Below are 24245 nucleotides of genomic sequence, written 5' to 3'. Positions count from 1 at the left end.
TCAATATTCAAGTCTTAGTTTATCTAATCCTTGATTTGAAATTTGCTAAAACCAATTTTCACTAGAAAAGAGAACTGGTATTCTTTCAGATTCTATTTTAACAAAATATTCATGTTTGTTATATTTTTACCTTAGAGAAAAAAGAAATGTCACACTGATTGCTAAAAGTACTAAAGAGTAATACAAATAAAAGTGAATATTTCTTAAAAAGTGAATGTTCAAAGTTATTTGCATGATACCTATAATACCACTTTAACTTTTTTAAATCAAATTTAATATTGTACAACTTTTATGCACTCCCCTTCATGCAGGAAATAAAAATACTTTTACTATCAACCCCCAAATTATAAATCAATTTTATTTTTAAAAAAACTCATTCTCATACATTGGTTTTGTTACCTGTAATCAAAATAAAGGAAAAAAAAAACCAAGAGATCAAATTATAAAATAAGTTGGGCTAAAACTAAATATTCCATTGGATATGGACTATAGAGCAATCACAAATTTAGGACAAAATCTTTAGTCCTCATAAAATGAGAAGCACAGACTACACTTTGGTTTTGGTGTTCTAGTTCATTCAAAAAGCAGGTATTTTATCTCATGGGAAAGCACCAAAATGAAGATTGTGATTTTATGACTATGTCATTTTGCAAACTCATATTTATTAAAACTTAGTACTTATTTCACAAAATGAAAAGAACCTAGGTTTGTAGTCAGTCGAAGCAGCCCGAGCGCAGCAGTTTCCAACATCTCCAGCACAGTTCTCTAGTACAACACCCTGCATTTCACCCTAGAGAAGGAATGTTGGCAAAGATCTCTACCACATGGCAACTGCTCTTAAAGCTGCTGGGCCCTGAAATTGTATTCAGCAGTTTGAAATCAATCCACGGCTTTCCTCATTCACCCTCCCACTTGGGGCTAATGCACAGGCATGAACACCTATTGAGGAAAACCACAAAAAACTTCAAAACAGCTACAACGGTAGGCTTTTTTTTTTTTTCCTCACATATTATTTTAAATACTGCTTGTTAAAGTGTGATATATCTAATAGTCTTAATAAATGTAAAGACATTTCTAACGTGTGTAAGTTTTAGTTACCTTGAACAATTAATTTTTATCAAGTATTTTCATCTATCACTACATTAATATTGAGGTAGTTATGAACTGGGAGTTACAAAACTCACAAACCCATTTTATTCTTAATTTTCAACCACTGGATTTTTGAGAAAGTGGCATCTATAACATAGCATCAGCAACTTTGTGTGATTCTGAAGTTACTTAAACAGTCTTAAACATCTACCCTTCAGGTCAAATACACTGGTGAATCTAAAAGAATCCTTTCTAGTACACTCCTCAAAACTCCTTGATCAAACTCTGCATTTCCTCTAGTCTACAATACTATTGTTGCAGTTTTCATAGTTTAAACTGAAAAAGTCCTATTATTAACTAAAAATAGTGATAATCTATTAAATTTACAAAACTGAGAAGCCTGACGACTGTATATTCTGTAAGTGTTAAAGACTATTTTATGTGATGTGAAATTTAAGGTTTAAAGTTTTAAATTTCTTCTAGGAACTTGTTTCAAAAGCAGAATCAAGAGTTCTTATAAAGCAGCAAAGTTGAAATATGATATTTTTAACTCATATGAGACAGGATCTTGGTTCTTCATTTAACTATTTCTACTACAGGTATCCTAAAAAGATTTCATTGCCGACAAGTACCTCTACTGAAGGCACTTAATTATTAAGAAACTTAAATTATCACCATTTCTTGAATTTTTGATAGACAATAAGTAAAACTTTCTGAAACTATTTTTCAGAATGTTCACTGATACATGCAAACTGCTAGTATCTAATTAAAGATCACTAAGGGTTAAATACTTGTTCTCTGGCCCCTACTGCGTACACCCTGCCAAAACATCCTCTAAGCTTTTAAATATTGCTTCGATGGTCTGCATTTTTATTTCCAGGGAAAAGGAGAGTTTTGTCCCACAGTCTGCAGGCCACTAGTTTATTAACTTCCAGTCACCTTGATTTCTGCTGAAATGAAGACTGTGCAGTCTACATTGCTCCTGTTATTGCTCATGACTCTGACAGAACCAGCACCACCAACTCAGCAGGACTCACGAATCACCCATAAGTATGGACCAGATAACTTTGAAGAAACCATATTTAGCCAAGACTATGAGGATAACTACCTGGATGGAAAAAATATTAAGGTATTTTATTTTATTCTAAATTTACCTTCTAAAATAGTACCCATTTAAATGCATGTTTTGTTTTTTCCTGAATATGCCTGATAAGGTAAGGGGAAATGAAAAGGAATTTAATTGGTTAAAAGTAACTCATAATAATTGTCCCTGAGATTATACTTTTAAAACATGCATGACTCCCAAATTAATAAACAGTACCTATGGTAACCAAAAAGCAGCTATAAAAACCAAACAATAAAATTTAAGGGAAACTAGACTTTAAAGATGACCTTTGACCAGCTGCAATTTATGTTATGTTACACAATGCCCTATATTTGCATATTATACTGCTTAAAAAATAACAGGAATAAAGATGAACTATCAGCTTAAGGTTTATTATTTTAGAAAAAGAAAAGGTTCAAGGAAACTACCAGGAGAGTACTGGCTATGTTAACTACACACAATACCAAAAGTTGAAAAACTAATGAATAAGGGGTTTTCTTTTAAATCTGTTTTAGCAGTTTAGACCCTGTATCAATTTGCAAGGATTTGTAACTGTCATCGAGTTAACATCCTACAGAGAGAATTTTTATAACACATTATTCACATCTCACCTTCAAGCAATGTAATTACTTGTGGTTTTCTTGGCATACAGAAATGAACACTGGTTAAGGAAAAAGTTAGCATAGCACATAACTATCTGTTGCCCACTGTATGCGTCATACACACATACACACATACAATGGAAAACCAGAAAGGTAGCCAAAAATATAATAATATTGGTTGCTGGGTAAGTTCTTCTCTGCTGTAAATCAGACAGTGAAGATTTTAAGACTGACTAGTTAAAATTTCTTTTAGCACAGAATGAGCAAATGTTAACACCATTGTTTCTTTCTTCCAATGGAGTTAGTTGATATACTTTGTCCATGATTATGACAGAAAAGATTGGTATCTCCAGTCATAGTTACAAATTAAAAAAGCAGCAGCAGCCCATCAAAACATAAGCTATTAGCTGGCTTGGATAATCTGAATCCATCCATTAATTACAAGAACACTTTCAAAATTCCCTGATTCTTAAAAAAAATTTAGAGATAACTTTCTCTCTGCTTCTTCTCTTTACAGGGTTTTAGCAGTTTCTCAATCTAAACGCATAGACTAAAATTTGTGGAATGGAACAGAATTCAAAAGGCCAGAGGGTGGGGAGGATGTTCAGCCAGCACACAGATGAGAAAATGAAGACTAAGGAAGGCAGGCCAGGAGTGTGAGTGAGATCAAGTGAAGCACACTCACAAGGGGTGCAGAGAACAGGACCCCACATAATGCGCTCTACTCCAATGGCAGAAAACACTCTCTAAGAATAGAAGGGAAGGTAAATGTTAGGGACTCCAGTTCCCCAGAGTTAATAGCCTTGGTCAGTGGTTTGAGCAGCACAGAAGACAAGAATAAAGGGGCTCCAAAGGCCAGGGCTTCATGGAGGCATATAGGTAATTAAAAGTTCACTCCTAGAAGAGACAAAGCTTATTCAGCACTTCGCACATGTGGCATGCCGGAGTTCTGGTGCACCTCTTGCTCAAAATGGTAGAATCTGGTAAGAGAAACTTAGTTCAGACAAGAACCAAATGAAATAGCTTCACCTCAGAAAAACTTTCATTCCCATTTAAAGAATGGTCTCCTAGTTTCCATTTGGACTTCAATATGTTCAACATTTACCAAGTACTGAGTTCAGCCACTGGAAATATAAAAATAAAAAAGATCTGGTTCTTTTACTCAAGGAGCTCATAGTCCAGGGTAAAAACAATTTACATTATAATATAATGAATTATGAAATGGAATTATGTACAAAATGCTAATGAAACACAAAAGAAATGCCACTAATTGCGATTATGAGAAGATAAATGCTCTCTGTGATACTTGGGTTGACAAACTTAGAACTCATCACACCTGATAACAGACTATTATTTCTCCACTAGGAAAAAGAAACTATAAGACCTGATGAGAAAAGTCTTCAGGTACAAAAAGATGAAGCTGTAACATTATTACCCCCGAAGAAAGAAAATGATGGTAAGTACAAATACTCTAATTTTTTTTCTAAAAGAACCTTTAAAAAATAGCTATAGGAATTTTATTTCATAGCAATCAAAAATTACCTCAAGACAATAGTAAATGGAACTGAAATTTTAGTTCCAGTAGTAAAGTCAAACAAATATATGGGGAATATACATCATTTGCCACCCCACATTACAAGTGAGAAACAGGGAACAGGAACATTCAAGAACAACCAAAGCTTAGTCCAAGCTTACCCTCTACAGAATGTGCATTTCTATCCACAAGAAATCAATTGCAGAAATACTTAAAGATTGATCATTTCCTGAATACATTGTACAGCCTTAGGATAAGGTAAATAAAATGTAATTCTTGCCTTCAAGAAACTCACAGAAGAGAAAGGGCTCTTTTTAAAATTAACTAAAATGTGCACTTCCATTAAAACAATAGAAAACTTATGGTAAAATAAGAAACTACAAGTTCTATTTAAGTTCCTATGTATTCAGTTCATTCCTGCTCTGACACAGAACATTATTTCATACAAAACATGAAAACATACACATTAGTTTCTATGATGCTACAATAAATTTAAAATGAACCAAACAGAAAATACATCTTAAATTTTTTGAGAGGTTTCTTAGGAAAAACAGACTTGGACAAATGGAAAGACAGTCCATGTTCTTAGACAAGATGACTCAATGTCATAAAAATGGAAGTTGTCTCTACATTTATACATTTTACACAACCCTATTAAAATTGCCAATAATTTATTTTATAAAGTTGGGAAAATTGATTCTAAAGTTATATGGAAAAACATGCACAAACAGAGGGGGAAGCACTGGACAAAGTCTGGTATACGAAGAACTAGACCTACCTCATGTTAAAACATACTTTAAAAATTGTGGATACTAGTGCATCAGGAGATAGAAATGTGGCACATAGTACCAACTTATATCACTGAACCTAAAATGGTATTTTTAAAAACTGGGGCTGGTAAAACTACAGTCATTTGAAAAGGGATACAATTAGATTCATACATCAGACAAAACAAAACAAAACAAAAAAACCCAGAAAACAAAAAAACAAAACTCACACTACAAGAATATTAGGGATCCAAATGCTTATGATGAAAACACATCAGCTAGAAGGTAGCCTATGTGTAGGGTACCTCAAAATCCAGAGAAATGAACAGAAAAGATCAATAAATTTGATTCCATCAAAGTAAAGTTACTGATGAGATCCCAACAGCAATGAGCACACCCAAAACCTAGATCTTGGTTTCTAACACCATTCTGCACTAAAAAGAATCAGCTCCTTTTGAAGAGAGAACTGATTTTAGGATTGAGGCAGGGAAAATGCAAGATTTGTCTGGGACATCTTCCTGGGCCAGAAAATAAAGAAGTTCTCAAAGAAGAGTGGATATGTATAATATTTCTAAAAATTCATCAAAATATATGAAATATACAAGTATAAATGTAGAAAATATGTGTACGTCCTATACACTAAAAGACAGACAATACTGCTGAGAGAAATTAAAGGAGACAAATATGTGAAGAAATATATTGTATTCAAAGTCTGGAACACTTAATACCATTAGATATCAATTTTCCCTAAACATACATACAAATTCAACACAACCCCAATCAAAATTCTCACAGGCTTTTTCAAGCTTTTATTTTTTAAATTAAAAAGTTGCTTCTAAGTGTGTATGAAAAAGGCAGTTGTAGTGGCATGGGCCTTTGATCCCAGCAACTTGAGTAGCTGAGACGGAAGGTTCACAAATTTAAAGCCAGCCTTGGCAACTTAGCAAGATCCTGTCTCAAAATAAAAATAAAAATGCATGGGGATGTAGCTCAGTGTATGAGTGCCCATGGGTTCAGTACCCAGTACGAAAAAATAAAAAATTAAAAAATTAAATTTGGATGGAATTAGAAAGTACCTTCAATACTCAAAACAATGTTGAAGAAGAATAAAGTTGGAGGATATACACTACCTCATAGCAAGGCTTATAAAAGTACAGGAATCAAGATGTTGTATATCAGTATAAAAATAAAATTTTAAAAAGTCAATGGAACAAAATAAGAGTTCACAGGTTTATACAATATGGTCAACTGGTTTTTGAAAATGTTCCAACACAGATACGTGGGGGAGAGGTTAATCCTTCCCAAAAATCATGCTGAAATACCAACAGCCATAGCAGAGAAAAAAAGATCTCCTGACCTTTTTTATTACCATATATAAAAGTTAACTCAAAATGGACCCATGCCTAAATATAAAGAGCTTAAACTATACAACTTTTGGTGGGGGTGGTTAAAATCTTAGTGGTTGTTATAATTGGATCTAAAAATATCTCCCCACACCAAATGCATGTGTTAAAGACATTTTCCCAAGGTGATGGCACTATTGGGAGGTGATGGAAACTTTAGGCAATGGGGCCCAATGGGAGGAATTTAGGGGTGTGCTGTTGAAGGGTATATTGGGACCCTGCCCCTTCCACTCTCTCTCTCTCTCTCTCACTCTGCTTCCTGGAGACCATGAGGTGAGCAGCTCTGCTCCACCACATTCTCCCTGTCATGATGTTTTGCCTCATCATAGACCTAAAAGCAATGGAGCCAACTGACCATGGACTGAAACCTCTGAAACCACGAGCCCAAAATAAATCTTCCTTCCTTTAAGTTGATTATCCCAAGTATTCTGTCACAGTGACAGAAAGCTGACTAACACAGTGGCTACCAAATATTTCTTAAAAACACACAAAAAAATGTACTATAAAGGAATTATTCTTCATTAAAATTTAAAATATTTGTATTTTAAAAGATACAAAAAATAAAGAATTTACAACTGCAGTAAAACAATTATCAAACATAGATCTGACAAATGACTTATATTCAGAATACATAAGTCTACAAATCAAGAGTCATACAAAAACCCAGTTAAAAAACTGGCAAGACAAGAATAGACACTTAACCAAGGAAAATTTGTGGATGGCAAAAAAGCACATAAAAAAGATGTTCAACATCACTTGTGATTACGGAAATGCAAATTACACAATGACATACCACAGTATACCCTACCTGAAGGCTAAAATTTATAAGACTGGCCATACCAAATGTCATCAAGGATATAGAGCAACTAGAGCTCTCATACATTGCTGATGGGAATGTAAATATGACTCAGTCCTTTAGAAAATAGTTGGAGACTTTCTTCAAAAGATAAAGCTTACACTCATAAAACGACCCAGCCATTCTATTTCTGGATATGTATTTGAGAAATGAAAGCATTAAGTACAAACCTTGTGTATAAATGTTCACAGCAGCTTTCTCAGAAATCGCCAGAACCTGACCCAAATGTTGGTAAAGAACTGATGTATTTACTGTATACACTCAGACAATGAAATACTAAGTAATAAAGAGGAATGAATTAATGATACATGCAACAATGGATGAATCTAAAATAACTATGTGGAGTGAAAGAAGCCAGACCAAAGAATATATACTGAATTATTATTTTCCTATAAAATTTTCCTAAATGCAGCATAATGAAAGCAGATCAATAGTTGCTTGGCAACAAGAGTGGGAGAAAGGAATTATCAAGGAGTATGAGAAAATTTGGGGGGAGGGGTTGATATATCAAATGTCTCAACTAGAGTGAAAGTTTTGTGTGTATATACATACATCAAACACAAATTATACAATTTAAATATGTGCTTGGTCAATTAGCTATAAAAATTATGGGAGAAAAAGTTGAAAGAAGCTGGCTAATCTGTGATAGTTTTACTATTAAAACAAACATGATGGTAATGGATTATGACTCATGAAATAGAAAGTCTATAAGTTAATATTGACATAAAAATAAATAAGAAAAGAATGGTCCACCTTACAGCAGAAGATCAACTAACAAATGCATAAGCAATGATGGAATTAGATAATCCCTACTTGGCAACTATCCTATAAAAAATGATTCAGTTAAGAATCATTGAATGATCTCGCTGATAAGCGGATGAGGACATATAATGGGGGTGGGAGGGGTTAGCATTAGGTTTAGGGTTAGGTTTAGAGTTAGGCTAAGGAGAGCGGTAAGAATGAAGGAAAGAAGGACTGTATAAAGGGAAAAGGGTGGGAGGGGTTGGGGGGAAGGGGAAAAAAAGAAACATCATTACCCTATGTAAACGTAAAAAAATAAATTAAAAAAAAAAAAAAAAAAGAATCATTGATGGAGGGGCTGAGGTTGTGCCTCAGTGGTACAGCACTTGCCTAACATGCATGAGACCCTGGGTTTGATCCTCAGCACCACACAGAAAAATAAATAAAGGTATTGTGTCCATCTGTAACTAAAAAAATTTTAAAAATTTTAAAAATCACTGATGGATCCTAAAACTGGGTAAAAGTTTGATGACACATCAAACATTTCTATTTTTGTCTCAAAGTATTTCTCAGAAGATATTTATTTATTACAAGATGAAAAATAGTAACTTTACAAAGTGAGAAACATGGCACACACCATTTTAACCAAATCACCAAAGTCATTATCAGGAATGAGACAGATACCCTGAGCTTCTGGACACGCAACACTGAGAATGCAATACCATTTTTAAGGTATTCCAGCCAAAAAATGAAGACCTCAGACAAACCCTAACAGAAAGAACTTCTGCAAAATAAATGCCAGGGGATAGCATGGGGGGTGAAGGGCTTTCGCTTTTTAAAAATGATACAGGAGCTGGGTGCCGTGTTGCACACCTGTAATCCCAGCGGCTCCGGAGGCTGAGACAGGAGGATGGCGAGTTCAAAGCCAGCCTCAGCAATGGTGAGGTGCTAAGCAACTCAGTGAGACCCTGTCTCTAAATAAAATACAAAAGAGGGTTGGGGTAAAGTGCCCCTGAGTTCAATCCCAGTACCAAAAAAAAAAAAAAGCATACAAGGCTGGAGCTCAGTGGTAGAGTGCTTGTCCACAGCACAAGAAATAAAAGCAAGAATCAACAACTGGGATAGATTCAAACTAAATAGCTGTCTCTCAGCAAAGGAAACTATCAGCAATGCAAAGAGAGAGCCTACAGAGTGGGAGAAAATCTTTGCCACTCATACTTCAGATAGAGCACTAATTTCCAGAATATATAAAGGACTCAAAAAACTCTACACCAAGAATACAAATAACCCAATCAACAAATGGGCTAAGGATATGAACAGAAGCTTCACAGAAGAAGATCTACAAGCAATCAACAAACATATGAAAAAATGTTCACCATCTTTAGTAATAAGAGAAATGCAAATCAAAACTACACTAAGATTCCATCTCACCCCAATTAGAATGGTGATTATCAAGAATACAAGCAACAATAGGTGTTGGAGAGGATGTGGGGAAAAAGGTACACTCATACATTGCTGGTGGGGCTGCAAATTAGTGCAGCCACTCTGGAAAGCAGTTGGAGATTCCTTAGAAAATTTGGAATGGAACCACCATTTGACCCAGCTATCCCACTCCTCGGCCTATACCCAAGGGACTTAAAATCAGCATACTACAAAGATACAGACACATCAATGTTCATAGCTGCTCAATTCACAATAGCCAGACTGTGGAAACAACCTAGATGCCCTTCAATTGATGAATGGATAAAGAAACTGTGGTATATATATACAATGGAATATTACTCAGGTATAAAGAATAATAAAATTATGGCATTTGCAGGCAAATGGATGAAATTGGAGAATATCATGTTAAGTGAGATAAGCCAATCTCAAAAATCCAAAAGACAAATGATCTCATTGATAAGCAGATGATGACACATAATGGGGGGTGGGAGGGGGGTAAGAATGGAGGAAGGAGGGACTATATAGAGGGAAAAGAGAGGTGGGAGGGGTGAGGGGGAAGGAAAAAAATAACGGAATGAATCAAACATCATTACTCTATGTAAATGTATAAATATGCAAATGGTATGCCTTTACTCCATGTACAAACAGAAACAACATGTATCCCATTTGTTTCTCCCAGGCCAGAGTCTGAAAAATACCTGTGTTGGCCATAACCTGGTGAATTGAGCTCTCTCAATTTTACATTTTTGTTTTTATTTTTTAATCTGGAAGAAAGGATTAATAACACCCATTTCCTGGGTTTATTGTGAAGGCTAAATAAAGCAATACATGTAAAATTCCTCAAATAGTGCTTGGAACATGGAAGGAAATAGATACATATTCATTCTCTTCCCCTATTCCTTTCCTTCTCTACTGTCACTCTTCCAGATGCCAAGTCAGAAGATGTGGGGATGGGGGTCACCTAGCCTCCTTGCTCTCTAAAAATGATCAGAAGCCATGACCTGTCATTTCTATCTTTTGACTTCTAACCACCTGCTACCTCTTAGCTGAGTTCAGGCCCTCATCATTTTTCACTTATCATTGTAGTAGCCTATTAAATTATTCTCCCTACTCCCAGTCTCATCTCCTTCCAACCCATCCTCCATGCTGTTGCTATTTCTAAAATGCAAATTTGATCATGTCTCTTCCCTGCTTAAAATTCTTCATTTGCTTTCCATCACTTTCAGGAAAAAAAAAATCCAATCTCTCTAGTATGTCACACAAAGTCCTTTGTGATCTGGTGCCTATTTATCACTCTGTCCTCATCTATTCTAACCTTACTGCCCTCCCTTGACCTAGCACAAAACATTTTGGCTCTAGATGTTCTTAAACATTTGGAATTCCCTGAACAAGCTGTGCTCGCTCACCTCTGAGCATTTTTTCTTGTTGTTCTGTCTGATTGGAATCAACTCAAACACCCCCACTTTTAACCCTCCATTCCTGGTTTTCCTGGATCCTCTTGACCCTTCTGGCCTGAATGTAGCAGATCACTTCTGAGAACCTGTGTGTTACAGAGGTTAGAACTGTACCTCTGCACCCAAGTATGTCACAGCACTTAATAACATTGCTGGACAATTGTCTGTTTCTTTCTGACTCTGTCAATCAACTGAGTTGCTGAAGCCAAGGATCACATCTTTTTATTACTCCAGGCACATACAATGAAAGTTTATGGATGAGTAAACGGGCTAGAGTATGAATTAAGGTCTGATTAAAAAAAAATGTTTTTTTTAAATGATACAAAAAACGAAGGCTAAGGAAGTGCTCCAGGTTAAAGGAAAGAAATAGGACAAATAAATGCCATCAATGAGCTGGGGCACAAATATCTTCCCAAGTTACCCTGAATCAAGTCAACTCAAGTGGAATTCAGACTTGGGATCTGAACAGTGCCTGTGATGACTAATTTCCAAGTAAATGTTTTGTTCATTTAACTAGCGGTTTCTAAAGTCATTAGCCACTGTGACCAAATCTGAAATAAGTTTCTGACATACCAAATTTGATAAATCAAATTCCTGTTTACCTTAACTTCTGTGTTATGAAACTTTTGGATTCAAATGGGAAATGTAACTGTCAATCAAGTCAACAATTAAGCAATCACTTCTAAAACAGAATAAACAAAGTTTGGATTATAGATTTTAAAATTCTGTTTTAGACTTTAAAAATTCTAATCATCAAGGACCATGTAGGTCACTGGCTAACATTACTAAATATCTTTACTACTGTCATATATGATTCTGTAAAATATCTTTTCAAATTAGTAGTAACCTTTTAATACAAATAATTTTACTACTAGAGGCTAAATATTTTCAAACTGCTTTTTATATTTTCATGATTTTGTTTCCCAATTTAGAAATGCCCACGTGCCTCTTATGTGTTTGTTTAAGCGGTTCTGTATACTGTGAAGAAGTTGACATCGATGCTGTACCACCCTTGCCAAAGGAATCGGCCTATCTTTATGCACGATTCAACAAAATTAAAAAGCTGACTGCTAAAGATTTTGCAGACATGCGTAAGTTAAGTTTAAATAAGACAGGACTACTAACTCATATAAATAAGTTTATACGTACTTGTAGCCTACCACATCTGGGGTTGTCACTGTGAGTATATAGGTATCCACACACTTCACAAAAACCACTGGTTTGTTAGTGAATCTCCTTTCCCCTCTGACTCTCTGTCATCCTTTATTGGTGATTGATGTCTGTGTCAACAGCCTGTCTCATAGGTATATATTTCTCAACCCTAACACCTCAATATCCAATTTACAGGCTAGGCATATAGCTCAGTGGCAGAGAGCTTGCCTAGCATGCACCAAGCCCTGGGTTTGATTTCTAGAACCTCTAAAATGAAACAGGAAGGAAGGACTGATCCACTTTGCTGTGGATCATGAGCAGTACCAATGTAACTACAATACTTCTCTAACCATTGCATTTGTATTCCATCTTTACTGTGAAAGCAAAGGAACTGTTTTTCTTCATTTTTACTCATGGTTTACAAACCTGGCTACATATTAAAAATATCTGGGCATGTATTTTTAAAATACTAATACAAAGATCTACTTCCCAGAGGTTCTGATCCAGGTCTGGCAGGAGCCAGGCATCACCATTAAAAAGCACCCAACTCCTTAGATAGGAACAGTGCTGCAAACAGTGGCATTTAACTTTCCTAGGTCATTAACAATGCTGGACTCATGGCTTCCTAGTAAACCTTAACCCAAAAAGGGTGTTGTTATTTGTATACCAGAAGGCTTTACTTCTTCAGCACCAAACCCCAGTCCTGTATCACTAATTTCTTCTCAGTTTCTTAGACTGATGTTTAGAAGTGTTCCTGAAGAAAAACACACAAAGAAATGCACACTGCCTCACTGTACTAAATTAACTGTAAATGCATTCACACTGCCACTAGTAGCTCCTAACTGTGGAATGAAGTACATTTCATCCTCATGACTTGGGATCCCTTATTTGCCAATTCACCTACTTGCTAAAGTCTATTTGTAATCTTCAAATCAATACATCATACTTTTGTGATCATTAGCAGATATGCATGGAGAAGCAAAAAAAAATTGATTTATTCAAATGCATACCCAGCTGAGGTTAAACAAAGCAAAACTCTCTTCTTGTTTCAGTCCTCACACAGTAAATAAATGTTCATTCAGTCTATTTTGTGCAATGTTTTTCACAGTTTTGTCCTTTTTGTTGATGATTTTACCGTTGAAAATAGCCCAAGAGGGCTGGGGAGATAGCTCAGTTGGTAGAGTGCTTGCCTTGAAGGCCCTGGGTTCAATCCCCAGCACCGAAAAAAAAAAAAAAAAAGAAAATAGCCCAAGAGTAGTGCTGTAGTGCTCAGTAGCATTTCTAAGTGCAAGAAGGCTGTGATGTGCCTTACAGAGAAAATACATGTGCCTGAGAAGATACATTTAGGCATAAGTTAATAGTGCAATGCTAATGACCCAACAAGGTACATTAAACAAGTTATCTTTAAACAAAAACATACAACAGTAGCAACTGGCTGACAAAAATAACTGACTAGAGGCTAATGGGAACTTAATCTTGTAATTCCCCTTGAAGTGATGGCTCAGTATTCACTAATTCAATATTTGAAGCAACATTATAGAAATGACTATTGTGGCCAGGCATAGTGGGTACTTACCTGTAATTCCAGCTACTTGGAAAGTCAAGGCAGGAGGAACACAAGTTCAAGGCCAGCCTCAGTTAGTTGGTAAGACCTTGTCTCAAAATTTAAAAATTTTAAAAGGGCTGGGGGCCAGGCATGGTTGTACACACCTGTAATCCCAGCAGCTTGGGAGGCTGAGGCAGGAGGATCAAGAGTTCAAAGCCAGCCTCAGCAACTAGGGGAGGACACAATCAACTCAGTGAGACCCTCTCTCTCTGAAGTACAAGGACTGGGGATGTGGCTCAGTGGTAGAGGACTCCTCAGTTCAATTCCTAGTACCACAGGGGGAGGAGAAAAGACTACTGTGAATGAGAACCAACTGTATTTCCTAATCATCCCAGAAAAAAGTGATAAACATATACATATACACACTGAATTTCTTAATCTGCACCACTTTTGCAAATCAGGGAACATTTAAGCAATAAGGCATAGAGAGAGTAAGGTAACATATCCACAATGTACTGGCAAAAAAAAATTTTTTTTTCAAAACTACAAATTACATGATTCCAGTCAATCAAATGTTATGCTTCCTTTCCATGATTTGTAAGAAGAATTTCTTTCAATCCTATACATCCTGAGAAATTCAAATAGAAGAGGATGGAAAGACTACTTAAAATCCCTTCCAAATCTGAGATTCTAGGACTGCAGTTAGACAAAACATCATTAGACAGAGAGAGACATGCAGTGTTCAACAAAATTTTACTGATGCGACTTGGGATGCATCACATGGTAGCCTTGCCCAGCATATGCAAAGACTGAAGTTCTATTTTTAGCACTATAAACACAAAAGAAAACAAATGATAACAACAAACAACTTTCCTGAGTAGACACTCTAACAGGCACTAAAGAAGATATGATCTGTTAAACAAATGCTTTCTTCAGTCAACAAGATTCTAACTTCATATTTTCCCTCAAGCTAACTTAAGAAGACTTGATTTCACGGGAAATTTGATAGAAGACATAGAAGATGGTACTTTCTCAAAACTTTCTCTGTTAGAAGAGCTTTCACTTGCTGAAAATCAACTACTGAGACTTCCAGTTCTTCCTCCAAAGCTCACTTTATTTAATGCAAAATACAACAAAATCAAGAGCAGAGGGATCAAAGCAAATACATTCAAAGTAAGTATTTCATCATATGGCTGAACACAGTTTCAGTGATAATATATTAAAAGAGAGAAACTCTGGTCAATAATTCCGACTCCTTTCTTTCTTTCTCTCTTGAAATGGTCTCGTTATCTTGCCAGACTTGAAATCCTGGGTTCAAATGGTCCTCCTGCCTCAGCCTCCATAGTTGCTGGGATGAGAGGGGTAGGACACCTCACCCAGAGTTTGTTTACATGATGATTTAAAACTATTTTTACTTAATTAATGAAGATATTTCTTTCATATCAAATGAACATTCTGTTTGACTCTTTCAGCCTAGCTTATGCCTGTACCTCACTTAACACTACATGACCTTGATAGTGTTTTACGATGCTATACTGACTCCCAGTTGTTCAGTTATTTATTCAGCAAATCTTCAAACAGATCCGGTTGGTCTCTCAGGGCACTTATAACCCACAAAAATTTAAAATTGGAATTTTGTTTCTTTTTCTTTTAAGCATTAGCAATTTATAAATGCTATGAAAAAGTTCCAAAAGTAAACAATGAATTTTGAGTTTTAATATGTAAAAAAATTAGACTATAAAATTTTTTTTTTTTTTTTTTTTAGACTATAAAATTTTATAAGCAGACTTTCTTTTGAATTTCATGATGGTGACAATGCAAAATTCTATATGTATTAAGAATTACAAATATCATTAATTTGGTAATTCAAGAAAATATTTTGTAGGAAGAGGGGAAGGTGATTTACTTTGCTTTAGGTAGCCAAGATGTCTCAGAAGTAATCACCTCAGCCCAGACTCCTGGAAGGTAGCCTCAGATGAAATGATCGAGTTACTGTTGGCAATAGATATAACCTCACTCAAAAGGCAAGGCTAAGCTAGGCAAAGTGGTGCATGCCTATAATTCCAGCTACATGGGAAGCTGTGACAGGAGGATCCCAAATTCGAAGCCAGCCTGGGCAAAACAGTGAGACCCTATCTCAAAAATAACAACAAAAGTCATGGTTTACAATTTCTAAGATAATATCTAATATAAGAACCTAATATTATCAAATACATATTATCATAAAGTTTTTGATATAATATATAATCTGTCTACAAATACAGTCTCTTGAAAATGTTTAAAAATATTTTACTTCTCTTCCCTTTTCATTTATATTTAAGACATCCTTTTTCAATTTGAAGAGAGATTTTAAAGTTAGATCAGAGTTCTTCTGATGTTTCTGATAAGGAACTCAGAAGTTAAGGGGCCAGACTTTTTAAAAGCATACTCACTTCTTAAAACATATTCATTTAAGTAGGTCATTCTCTGAATAACCGGCATGTTAAAACTTACCAAGATGATCCACATTTCATTAAAAAACAAAAAACATTTAGAGCCGGGCAGTGCATCACATGCCTATAGTCATAATTATTTGGAAGGCTGGGACACAGAATCATTTGAAATCAAGAGTTTAAGGCCAGTCTAGGTAAGACAGTGAGACTCCATAGCAGGGCGGGGGGAGAAATGTTTTAAGTATTTTGTGTTTTACACATACAGAACAGATTCATGACAACTTGTAATGAAAATGATAAATTTGGTTTCTTTGTAGTTTTGCTAAATGCCCTAGGATTACAGCAGGCACTGGTACAATAAGGTTACTGTAATTCATGTAAATGAAGCCCACTGGGAAGATAGGTGCTTGGTATCCATATGTTGGAAAGATAGAATGCATACAATGGAATCTGAATAATAGCACAGAAAAGAATTAGTAAGATCTGGCACAGAATGCATATCAAAGTTAAGGTAAAAGTAATGTCTAAGAAAACAACAGTACGTAATGATACACAATAGTGAGTGAGTGTTCATGAAATCCAACATAAATTCCTCATGGAAAAAGTCATATCAAGTTAAGTGTTTCATAAATTGCTTCAGGAAACATGTTGCTAAGCATACATCTCTTAGGTGTGACCATTTTATTACAAATTGGTGGAGCTGAAATGGGAAACTTCTGGGGCTGAGGTGGTGGCTCAGTGGTAGAGTGCTTATCTGGCATGTGTGGGACCCTGGGTTCGATTCTCAGCACAACATAAAATAAACAAATAAATAAGTAAATAAATAAATAAGAGATATTGTGTCCAACTACAACTAAGAATATTTTTAAAAAGAAAAAAAAAAGGGAAACTTCAGAATCAAGAGGTTAGGGTCGCGTCAGGATCCAAAAAGTAAGTCCCACATAGTAAGTAAACTTATTAAGCGGCTTCCAAGACAAATTCGAAAGGACCCAGAAGATGATGGCATCAGAGCTTGGTATTTGGAGGTGAGATGAAGCAGCAAAACTCTGCTGGTCATCATAAATGCCATAAAGGACCAAAACACACTATTTGTGAAGTCAAACAATGACAACCGAAACAAGAAACCATCATACCAAACATATGTACTATTGATATATGTTCATACCAATATCCTTTTGTATATATTGCTTGAATTCCATGAGGGAATACACAGACCTTGATAACACTCAAACTAAATTTTCCTTACAGAAACTGAATAACCTCTCCTTCCTCTACTTGGACCACAATTCCCTGGAATCTGTGCCACCTAATTTACCAGAAAGTCTACGTATAATTCATCTTCAGGTACAATTGTTCCTTTCACAATATTTGGCTTTAATTACCTATGACTCATTCTTAAAACTCATTGGGAAAGTCACTTGTAAATCATGGTTAGATGACTATGGCAGTCAATGGCTCAATGCTCATCAGAAGTATCAATCCTTATCCAATGCACCCTCCTGCCCAGACACTGAGGTTGAAACCAGAGCACACCTGGTGAACAGTCCTCTATAGGTGTAAAGTCTGTTCTCTACTGGGATTTGTGTCCAGTGTACACTTGGCATCCGAGCTAATCTTAACACATGGACTTGAAGTGAGGGGCACTGGGACTTCTGATTTATGTCTCTTTCTCCCAACAGTGGAGAACACTTGCTTCTGGAGACTTTCTAGTACAACATCAAGTAGGGAATGCAAAACTATAGGAGGAATGTAAAGAAACTAAAATTGGTCTTTCAGAATCCTAAGAATTCCAACTTGTTTTACTTCCTTAGAGAATACCTTAAGGACACAGTACCTTTTTGAAAATGACATTCTAGAATAGGATACTTTCTCCATTTAGTATAAAGCTATTTATATTCAGAACTTTGTGTTACACAAATATTACTCTAATAGTGAGTAGTCTATTCTTCCAAAATAATTGCACACATATAAAAGGGTACTCAGATTGCACAGAGTTTTATTACCATGAGATACACAGTATGATATTTAACACTTTTTCAATAAAATAGTCCATGGGTTCCTACTACATAGCAACAGATGGGTGGTTTACGACTTGTGATCAATTTTTTTCCTTTTATTTTTCAGTTTAACAACATAACATCAATTACAGATGATACATTCTGCAAGGCTAATGACACTCGTTATATTCGGGATCGGATTGAAGAGATTCGCCTGGAGGGCAACCCAATCATCCTGGGAAAGCATCCAAACAGTTTTATTTGCTTAAAAAGATTACCTATAGGGTCATACTTTTAACCCCTATCAAGACTGCATGCAAGCTAAAGTACATATACATATAATCTGTCTGAACAATGTCTAAGGATCATAAATATTAGTTTAATATTAACTTTTTATCCTACCAAGATGGAATTTTATGTTTTAAACATGGATATTGAAAAATCTTACATAACAGAATCTCTAAGTTCAAAACTATGTAATGTGAAAATATTTAAACAGCACTAAAAAAGTCCTCGACCCTCTACTTTATACTAGTCTACCATTTAAAAGGCATGTTTTTATATAAATACCCACATTTGGATGTATTATTCCCATTACTAATAAAGGAAGACGAGAAGTCCAAGAAACTTTCAATTGTCTTTCCTGCCCTTTACTGTATCTCAAAAACATTTAAGGCAGGTTTAAAACAGCTAAATGTTCCTAGTGATCTCCAATATTTTTTCTTTTATGATCCATCATTATTTACTATGAAGTAGGAACTTTGTTTTCTTCCCATCAAGGCAGCTATTTTACTCTATTTTCATTTAGCCTAAGAAAAAGGACATAGTCTCATACTTAGGCAAAATTTTCCAAAAGGTAGAACTTTATTCTCTGATAAAGAGCTAATATAGAAAGGTTCACACTGTTTTACTTTGTGGTCACACAGTTAAAATCTTAAGTAAAAGAGTAAAACTATTTTCTTTTATCTAAATATTAATATTCTAAGCCTATCATAAAACATTTAAAAAGTCAAGCAAGATAAAACCAGTAAGCTTATGAGGAAAAAAAAAGAATCAAGTCTATCCCATTTCTCAGAGAACAATAAGATTCCTCTACTGTAAAGATTTTCAAATATGAAATAATAGCAAAGTATTTTCTTTTTACATTATAGGAATCAGGGTCTCATCAATAAATTTGTTCAAACATAAGAAATGGAAACAAAGTGTCTTACTGCATACAATGTGCCACCTGCCCATGCACATACACATTCACCCAAACTGAATATTCACGACAAAGCTTCTCAGCAACATTCCAAATACCGCAATGAACACCAACATTGAATGGTAAAAATCTAATCTTCCATCTAACAATTTACAAAGACTCAGTGCTGCCAGATTAAAGTTCCTAAACCAGGGCTAGGGATGTGACTCAGTGGTAAAGTGCCTGCCTGGCATGCATGAGGGACTGGGTTCAAATCCCCCAGCACCAAAAAATAAATTAATTAATAAAGTTCCTAAAGCAACATTCCTCTTGCCCATACCTAAGAGATGTATGCTTAGCAACATGTTTCCTGAAGCAATTTATGAAACACTTAACTTGATATGACATATTAGGGAGAACATTCAGCCTTTGGTTTTGGGGCATTGGCTTATTTCACTTAGTATGATAGTCTCCAGTTCCATCCATTTATTAGCAAATGCCATAATTTTATTCTTCTTTATGGCTGAGTAATATTCCATTGTGTGTATATAAACCACATTGTTTTACCCATTCATCTGTTGAAAGGCACTTAAGATTGGTCCCATAGCTTAGCTATTGTAAACTGAGCTTCTAGAAAAATTGATGTGGCCATGTCACTATAGTATACTGATTTTGAGTCCTTTGGGTATATGCAAGTTTTCTGAGGAATCTCCATACTGCTTTCCAGAGTGGTTGCACCAATTTGCAGTCCCACCAACTATGTATGAGGGTACCTTTTTCCCCACATCTTTGCCAACATTTATTGTTACTTGTATTCTGGATAATTGCCATCTGACTAGAGTAAGATAAAATCTCAGTGTAGTTTTAATTTTCATTTCTCTACTTGCTCAAGATGTTGAACATTTTTTCATATAGTCTTTGCCCATTTATCAACTGGGTTATCTGGGGGGTTTTGGTATTAAGTTTTTTTTGAGTTCTTTATATAGCCTGGAGATTAATGCTCTACCTGAGGTGCAGGTGGCAAAAATTTTAGGAGAATCACAAGTTCAAAGTCAGTTTCGACAACTTACTGAGTCCCTAAGCAACTTAGCAAGACTCTGTCTCAAAATAAAAAATAAAAAAAGGGGCTGCAGTAGCGGCTCAGTGGTACAGTGCTTGCCTAGCACATGTGAGGCACTGGGTTCGATCCTCAGCACCACATAAAAATAAATAAATAAAATGAAAGTATTGTGTCCACCTACAACTTTAAAAAAATTGAAGTATGGAAAGTTAACAAATGAAAAATAAATTAAAAGAGCAGGACATGGGTGCGTCTCAGTGGTTAAGTGCCCCTGGGTTCAATTACTGATACCAAAACTAAACAAACAAACCAAAAACCCCCAAGAAACAAACAAAGATAAAATACAAAGCCTTCAGAGGTAAATAATAAAATTCTTAGAAGAAAACAGATAAATCTTTATGACAATTAACTTAGTAATAATTTATTAGATATGACACCAAAAACATAGGCAGCATAGAAACATTTGACAAATAGGATTTTATGAAAATTAAAATTATTTGTGCATCAAAAGACACTTCATCCAGAGAAAGAAACTGCAGATCATATATCTGATAAGAAATCAATATCTACAATATATAAAGAACTTTTACAATTCAACAAAAATACTAATTAAAAAATGGGAAAAGGACTTCCACATTAAACATATTAATGGCCAGTAAACACAGGAAAAGACATTAACATTGCTAATCTACTAGAAAGATACAAATCGAAACCACAATGAGATATCACTTCATACCTATTAGACTGGCTATTAAGAAAACAATGAAATCATCAAACAAAAACCAGAAAATACCACTGTGTTAGAGAGGTTATGGAGAAACGGGAACGCTTATACTTTGTTAATAGGATGTAAAATGGTACAGCTGCTGTGAAAACCATTTTGTGATTAAAAAAAAAAAAATCAACTTAGAACCGTCCTATGATCCAGCATTTCCATGTCTAGACACATACTTGAAAAAAATTGAGGGCAGGGACATGTGAAGAGCTACCAGTACACCTATGCTCATAGCAGCATTATTCCAACAGCCAAAACATGGAAACAACCCAAGTGCCCATCAACTGACAGAAGGATAAGCAAAATGTAATATATCCACACAAGAAAATATCATGCCTTGAAAAGGAAACCTGAAACATGCCAATACAGACAAACTATGAAGTGAAATAATCCAGACAAAAGAATGCTCCTCTTCTATGAGGTACCTAGAATAGTCAAATTCATAGAAACAGAAAATAGAATAGTGGTTACCAGGGGCTGGGGCCAGGAGGGAATGGGAACTGATGGGTAGAGAGGTTCAGTTTTGGATAATGAAAAGAGAAGGTTGATGGTGATGGCTGTAGAAAAGATCAGTTTTTTTAAAATTTTTCAATCCTAGTTATGTTATCACCAGCAAAAACTGGCTCATAGAATGTTCTATCCTCCATAGAAACAACATACCAATTATACTTCTTCACCTGCCTGGAGAGCAGCTAGAGTCAAACCAGCCAAGGAAATGGGGACCACAGCCACTCCGGTGCCATGACGAAACAGCAGTATTAGGAGGTTCATTCACTGCCACGAAACTGCCAGCAAACTTCCCAGTCATTATATGTTACCCATTGTGAAGCAGAGATACTTAATTGTCCTGGCACAAGACTACTTACAAGAAGATGTAACAAAATCAAGAGAATGCCTCAAGGGGCTATAGCATGGGAAGTGACCATGTTTCATTCTGGATAAAATACTATGCCTGACAAATTTTATTAGTTATGCCAAATAGAATAAATTTTATAATTAAAAAAAAAAAGGAATAGAACTCGAAACAAAGAAGAGTTAGTGCCAATCTTAAAAACAATAGTCATGACCCATTAGGCTTTTTAAGGAACATGAACCTTGAAATTTTATGTTGATTCTTTAAGAACTGTTTTTTGTATGGTTCACTGTGGTCGATAACTTGATGCTATCAAACTAAGACAGACCTGAAGGATTACTGAACAGTCAAACACAATTCTGGTTAAACACACAAAACAACTAAAGATTAGGACTTTAAAGTATCTCTACCAGCCTAAAGAAGCATTATTTCACAAAAATCAGATGTCAGTATTTAAACTAAAAATGTGCAAAAATTAAGGAGTTCAAAATGCAGTCTCGCTCAGGAAGTTAAGATTACAGTACTTCATGACAAACCTACTATGAGTGCATTCTTTATTAGAATTTGTTTTATTTCAAGTACCCTTGAAAGACTGATTTTTCAAAATGTATATCTTAAAATACATTAGAATTTTACTACATTTCTTTCAAAATATCCCACAATATAAATTAGTCACTGGTTTATACTCAAGCTTCTCCTCCATTTATTACAAATAACTGCAAAATCTTGAAGTCAATGAAAGTATTTTCTATTTTTTGAAAACTTAAAGTAAGGTATATTATGGCTGAATCCCCAAATTTACAACCAGTTTCATTTTCCATACATGTTTAAATCCAAAGACTTTAGACTTTACCTTGAAATGTTTAAATGTGCGCTTACGATATTCATACCACTCCACGAAAAAATGTAGGCTTCGGAAAAACATGAATAAATCTCTTCTTTCTTCAGCTCTGTAAGAACAAGAGTCTATGATGAATAAATATCATTAAATGATAGACCAAATCTGGCTTTACTTCTTACTCTTCCCTTTCATATGTTCTACACTAACACTAAAAAAGTACTGGATATATTTCTATATATCGAACTTTGTACTTCTGCATGTGTTTCACCCAGTTATTAATAATGCTACTGTCTCAGCCCTTTCTAAATGTTTAAATCCTATCCATCTTTCAAATGCCACATTCTCCAAGAAATCTAATCGATGAATATAGTACAATAAGGAATGTTAAGAATTTATGCTGGGCCCTGTGTGGTGGTGCACACTTGTAATCCCAACAACTTGGGAGGCTGAGGCAGGAAGGTTGCAAGCTTGAGGGCAGTCTCAGTAACAAATATAAAAAGGGCTGCAGATGCAGCTCAGTGATAAAGTGCCCCTGGGTTCAATCCCCAGTACCAAAAAAGTGTTTATGTGCCAGTTTAGGGCACAGAGGCTTAATCCTGTGGAAGTTGCTAAGTGAAGGGAATGTGCTTATTATGCTAACGAGGTGACTCACATGACCCAAGATAGCAGCAGGTTGGGCGATGGTCATCCACATTGGTAAAGGGATGAACTTTAGGTTAGCAAGACCTCTAGGAGAGAGTACCGAGGACTGAGTTCAATCACATGGTTGATAATTTAATCAATCATGCCTATGTAAACTCAAAATAAAAACTCTGAACATAGGTGCTCAGAGGAACCTCCTGATTGGGGAACACTCTGATTTGCTGGGAGGGTGATATGCTAGATTCTACAAGAAAAAAGCGTACCCGAACCCCTCACCCTTCCTCTCACAGCCACCAGCTACGTATGTGCTCCTTCTAAATTTTATCCTTTGGAAAAAAATGGTAATTGTGTGCTGGGAATACAGCTCAGTTGGTAGAGTGTTTGCCTCACTAGCACAAGGCCCTGGGTTCAATCACCAGCACCGAGAAAAGAAAAGAAAAAGGTAATTGTGAGCATACACTCTGCATGGTTTTAGCAACTATTGAACCCAGGATGCTAACAGGAACTCCTGAATTTATAGCCTATCAGTTATAAATGCAGGTGGACCCTGACACTTGGAGCTGGGGTCTAAAAGGAGGCAGTCTTGTGGGGGACTTTGCCTATGAGCTCTCATAGAAATCTGTCTTAATTCACCTAATACTGTATCTATTGTAACACTGTCAGCCACATAAATCACGAGCAAGTTAGGGCCAAGATCCATTAGTTCAATTACTCATTCACTCAATAAATGGTTTTGGGAATTGAGTTCCTATTCAAGTCATAATGGAATAAGC

At 35.6% G+C, this 24245-nt stretch overlaps 2 protein-coding genes across 3 annotated transcripts in view; one reads left to right on the top strand and one right to left on the bottom strand.

Annotated features, from left to right (window-relative positions):
• The window catches only part of Cenpp (centromere protein P), a 248764-nt gene that overhangs the window by 165491 nt on the left and 59028 nt on the right, over positions 1–24245 (bottom strand). Inside the window, exon 5 of the mRNA XM_047526111.1 lies at positions 22843–22939. Coding sequence (XP_047382067.1) covers positions 22843–22939 — 97 coding nt within the window. The remainder of the gene's footprint in view (positions 1–22842; positions 22940–24245) is intronic.
• Positions 802–19243, top strand: Ogn (osteoglycin). Of its 2 annotated transcripts, none has more exons than XM_047526110.1 (7): positions 802–981; positions 2051–2218; positions 4162–4252; positions 11927–12085; positions 14663–14865; positions 17373–17468; positions 18249–19243. In XM_047526110.1, the coding sequence occupies exons 1-7, from the start codon at positions 802–804 to the stop codon at positions 18417–18419; spliced, it is 1068 nt and encodes a 355-aa protein (XP_047382066.1). In that variant the 3' UTR covers positions 18420–19243. The 2 variants fall into 2 exon arrangements, with proteins under 2 accessions (XP_047382066.1, XP_047382065.1); XM_047526109.1 differs by having other exon boundaries at positions 847–981; positions 1970–2218.

This window comes from Sciurus carolinensis, chromosome 15 (genome assembly GCF_902686445.1).
Source record: "Sciurus carolinensis chromosome 15, mSciCar1.2, whole genome shotgun sequence".
In the NCBI taxonomy this organism is placed as follows: domain Eukaryota; kingdom Metazoa; phylum Chordata; class Mammalia; order Rodentia; family Sciuridae; genus Sciurus; species Sciurus carolinensis.
This window is presented reverse-complemented; position numbering and strand designations above follow the sequence as displayed.

Coding starts and splice junctions, on each gene's coding strand:
- Ogn (XM_047526110.1), top strand. CDS start 802: ATGTTGGCAAAGATCTCTACCACATGGCAACTGCTCTTAAAGCTGCTG. Junction 982..2,050: donor ACTTCAAAACAGCTACAACG/GTAGGCTTTTTT, acceptor GCTGAAATGAAG/ACTGTGCAGTCTACATTGCT. Junction 12,086..14,662: donor TAAAGATTTTGCAGACATGC/GTAAGTTAAGTT, acceptor TTTTCCCTCAAG/CTAACTTAAGAAGACTTGAT.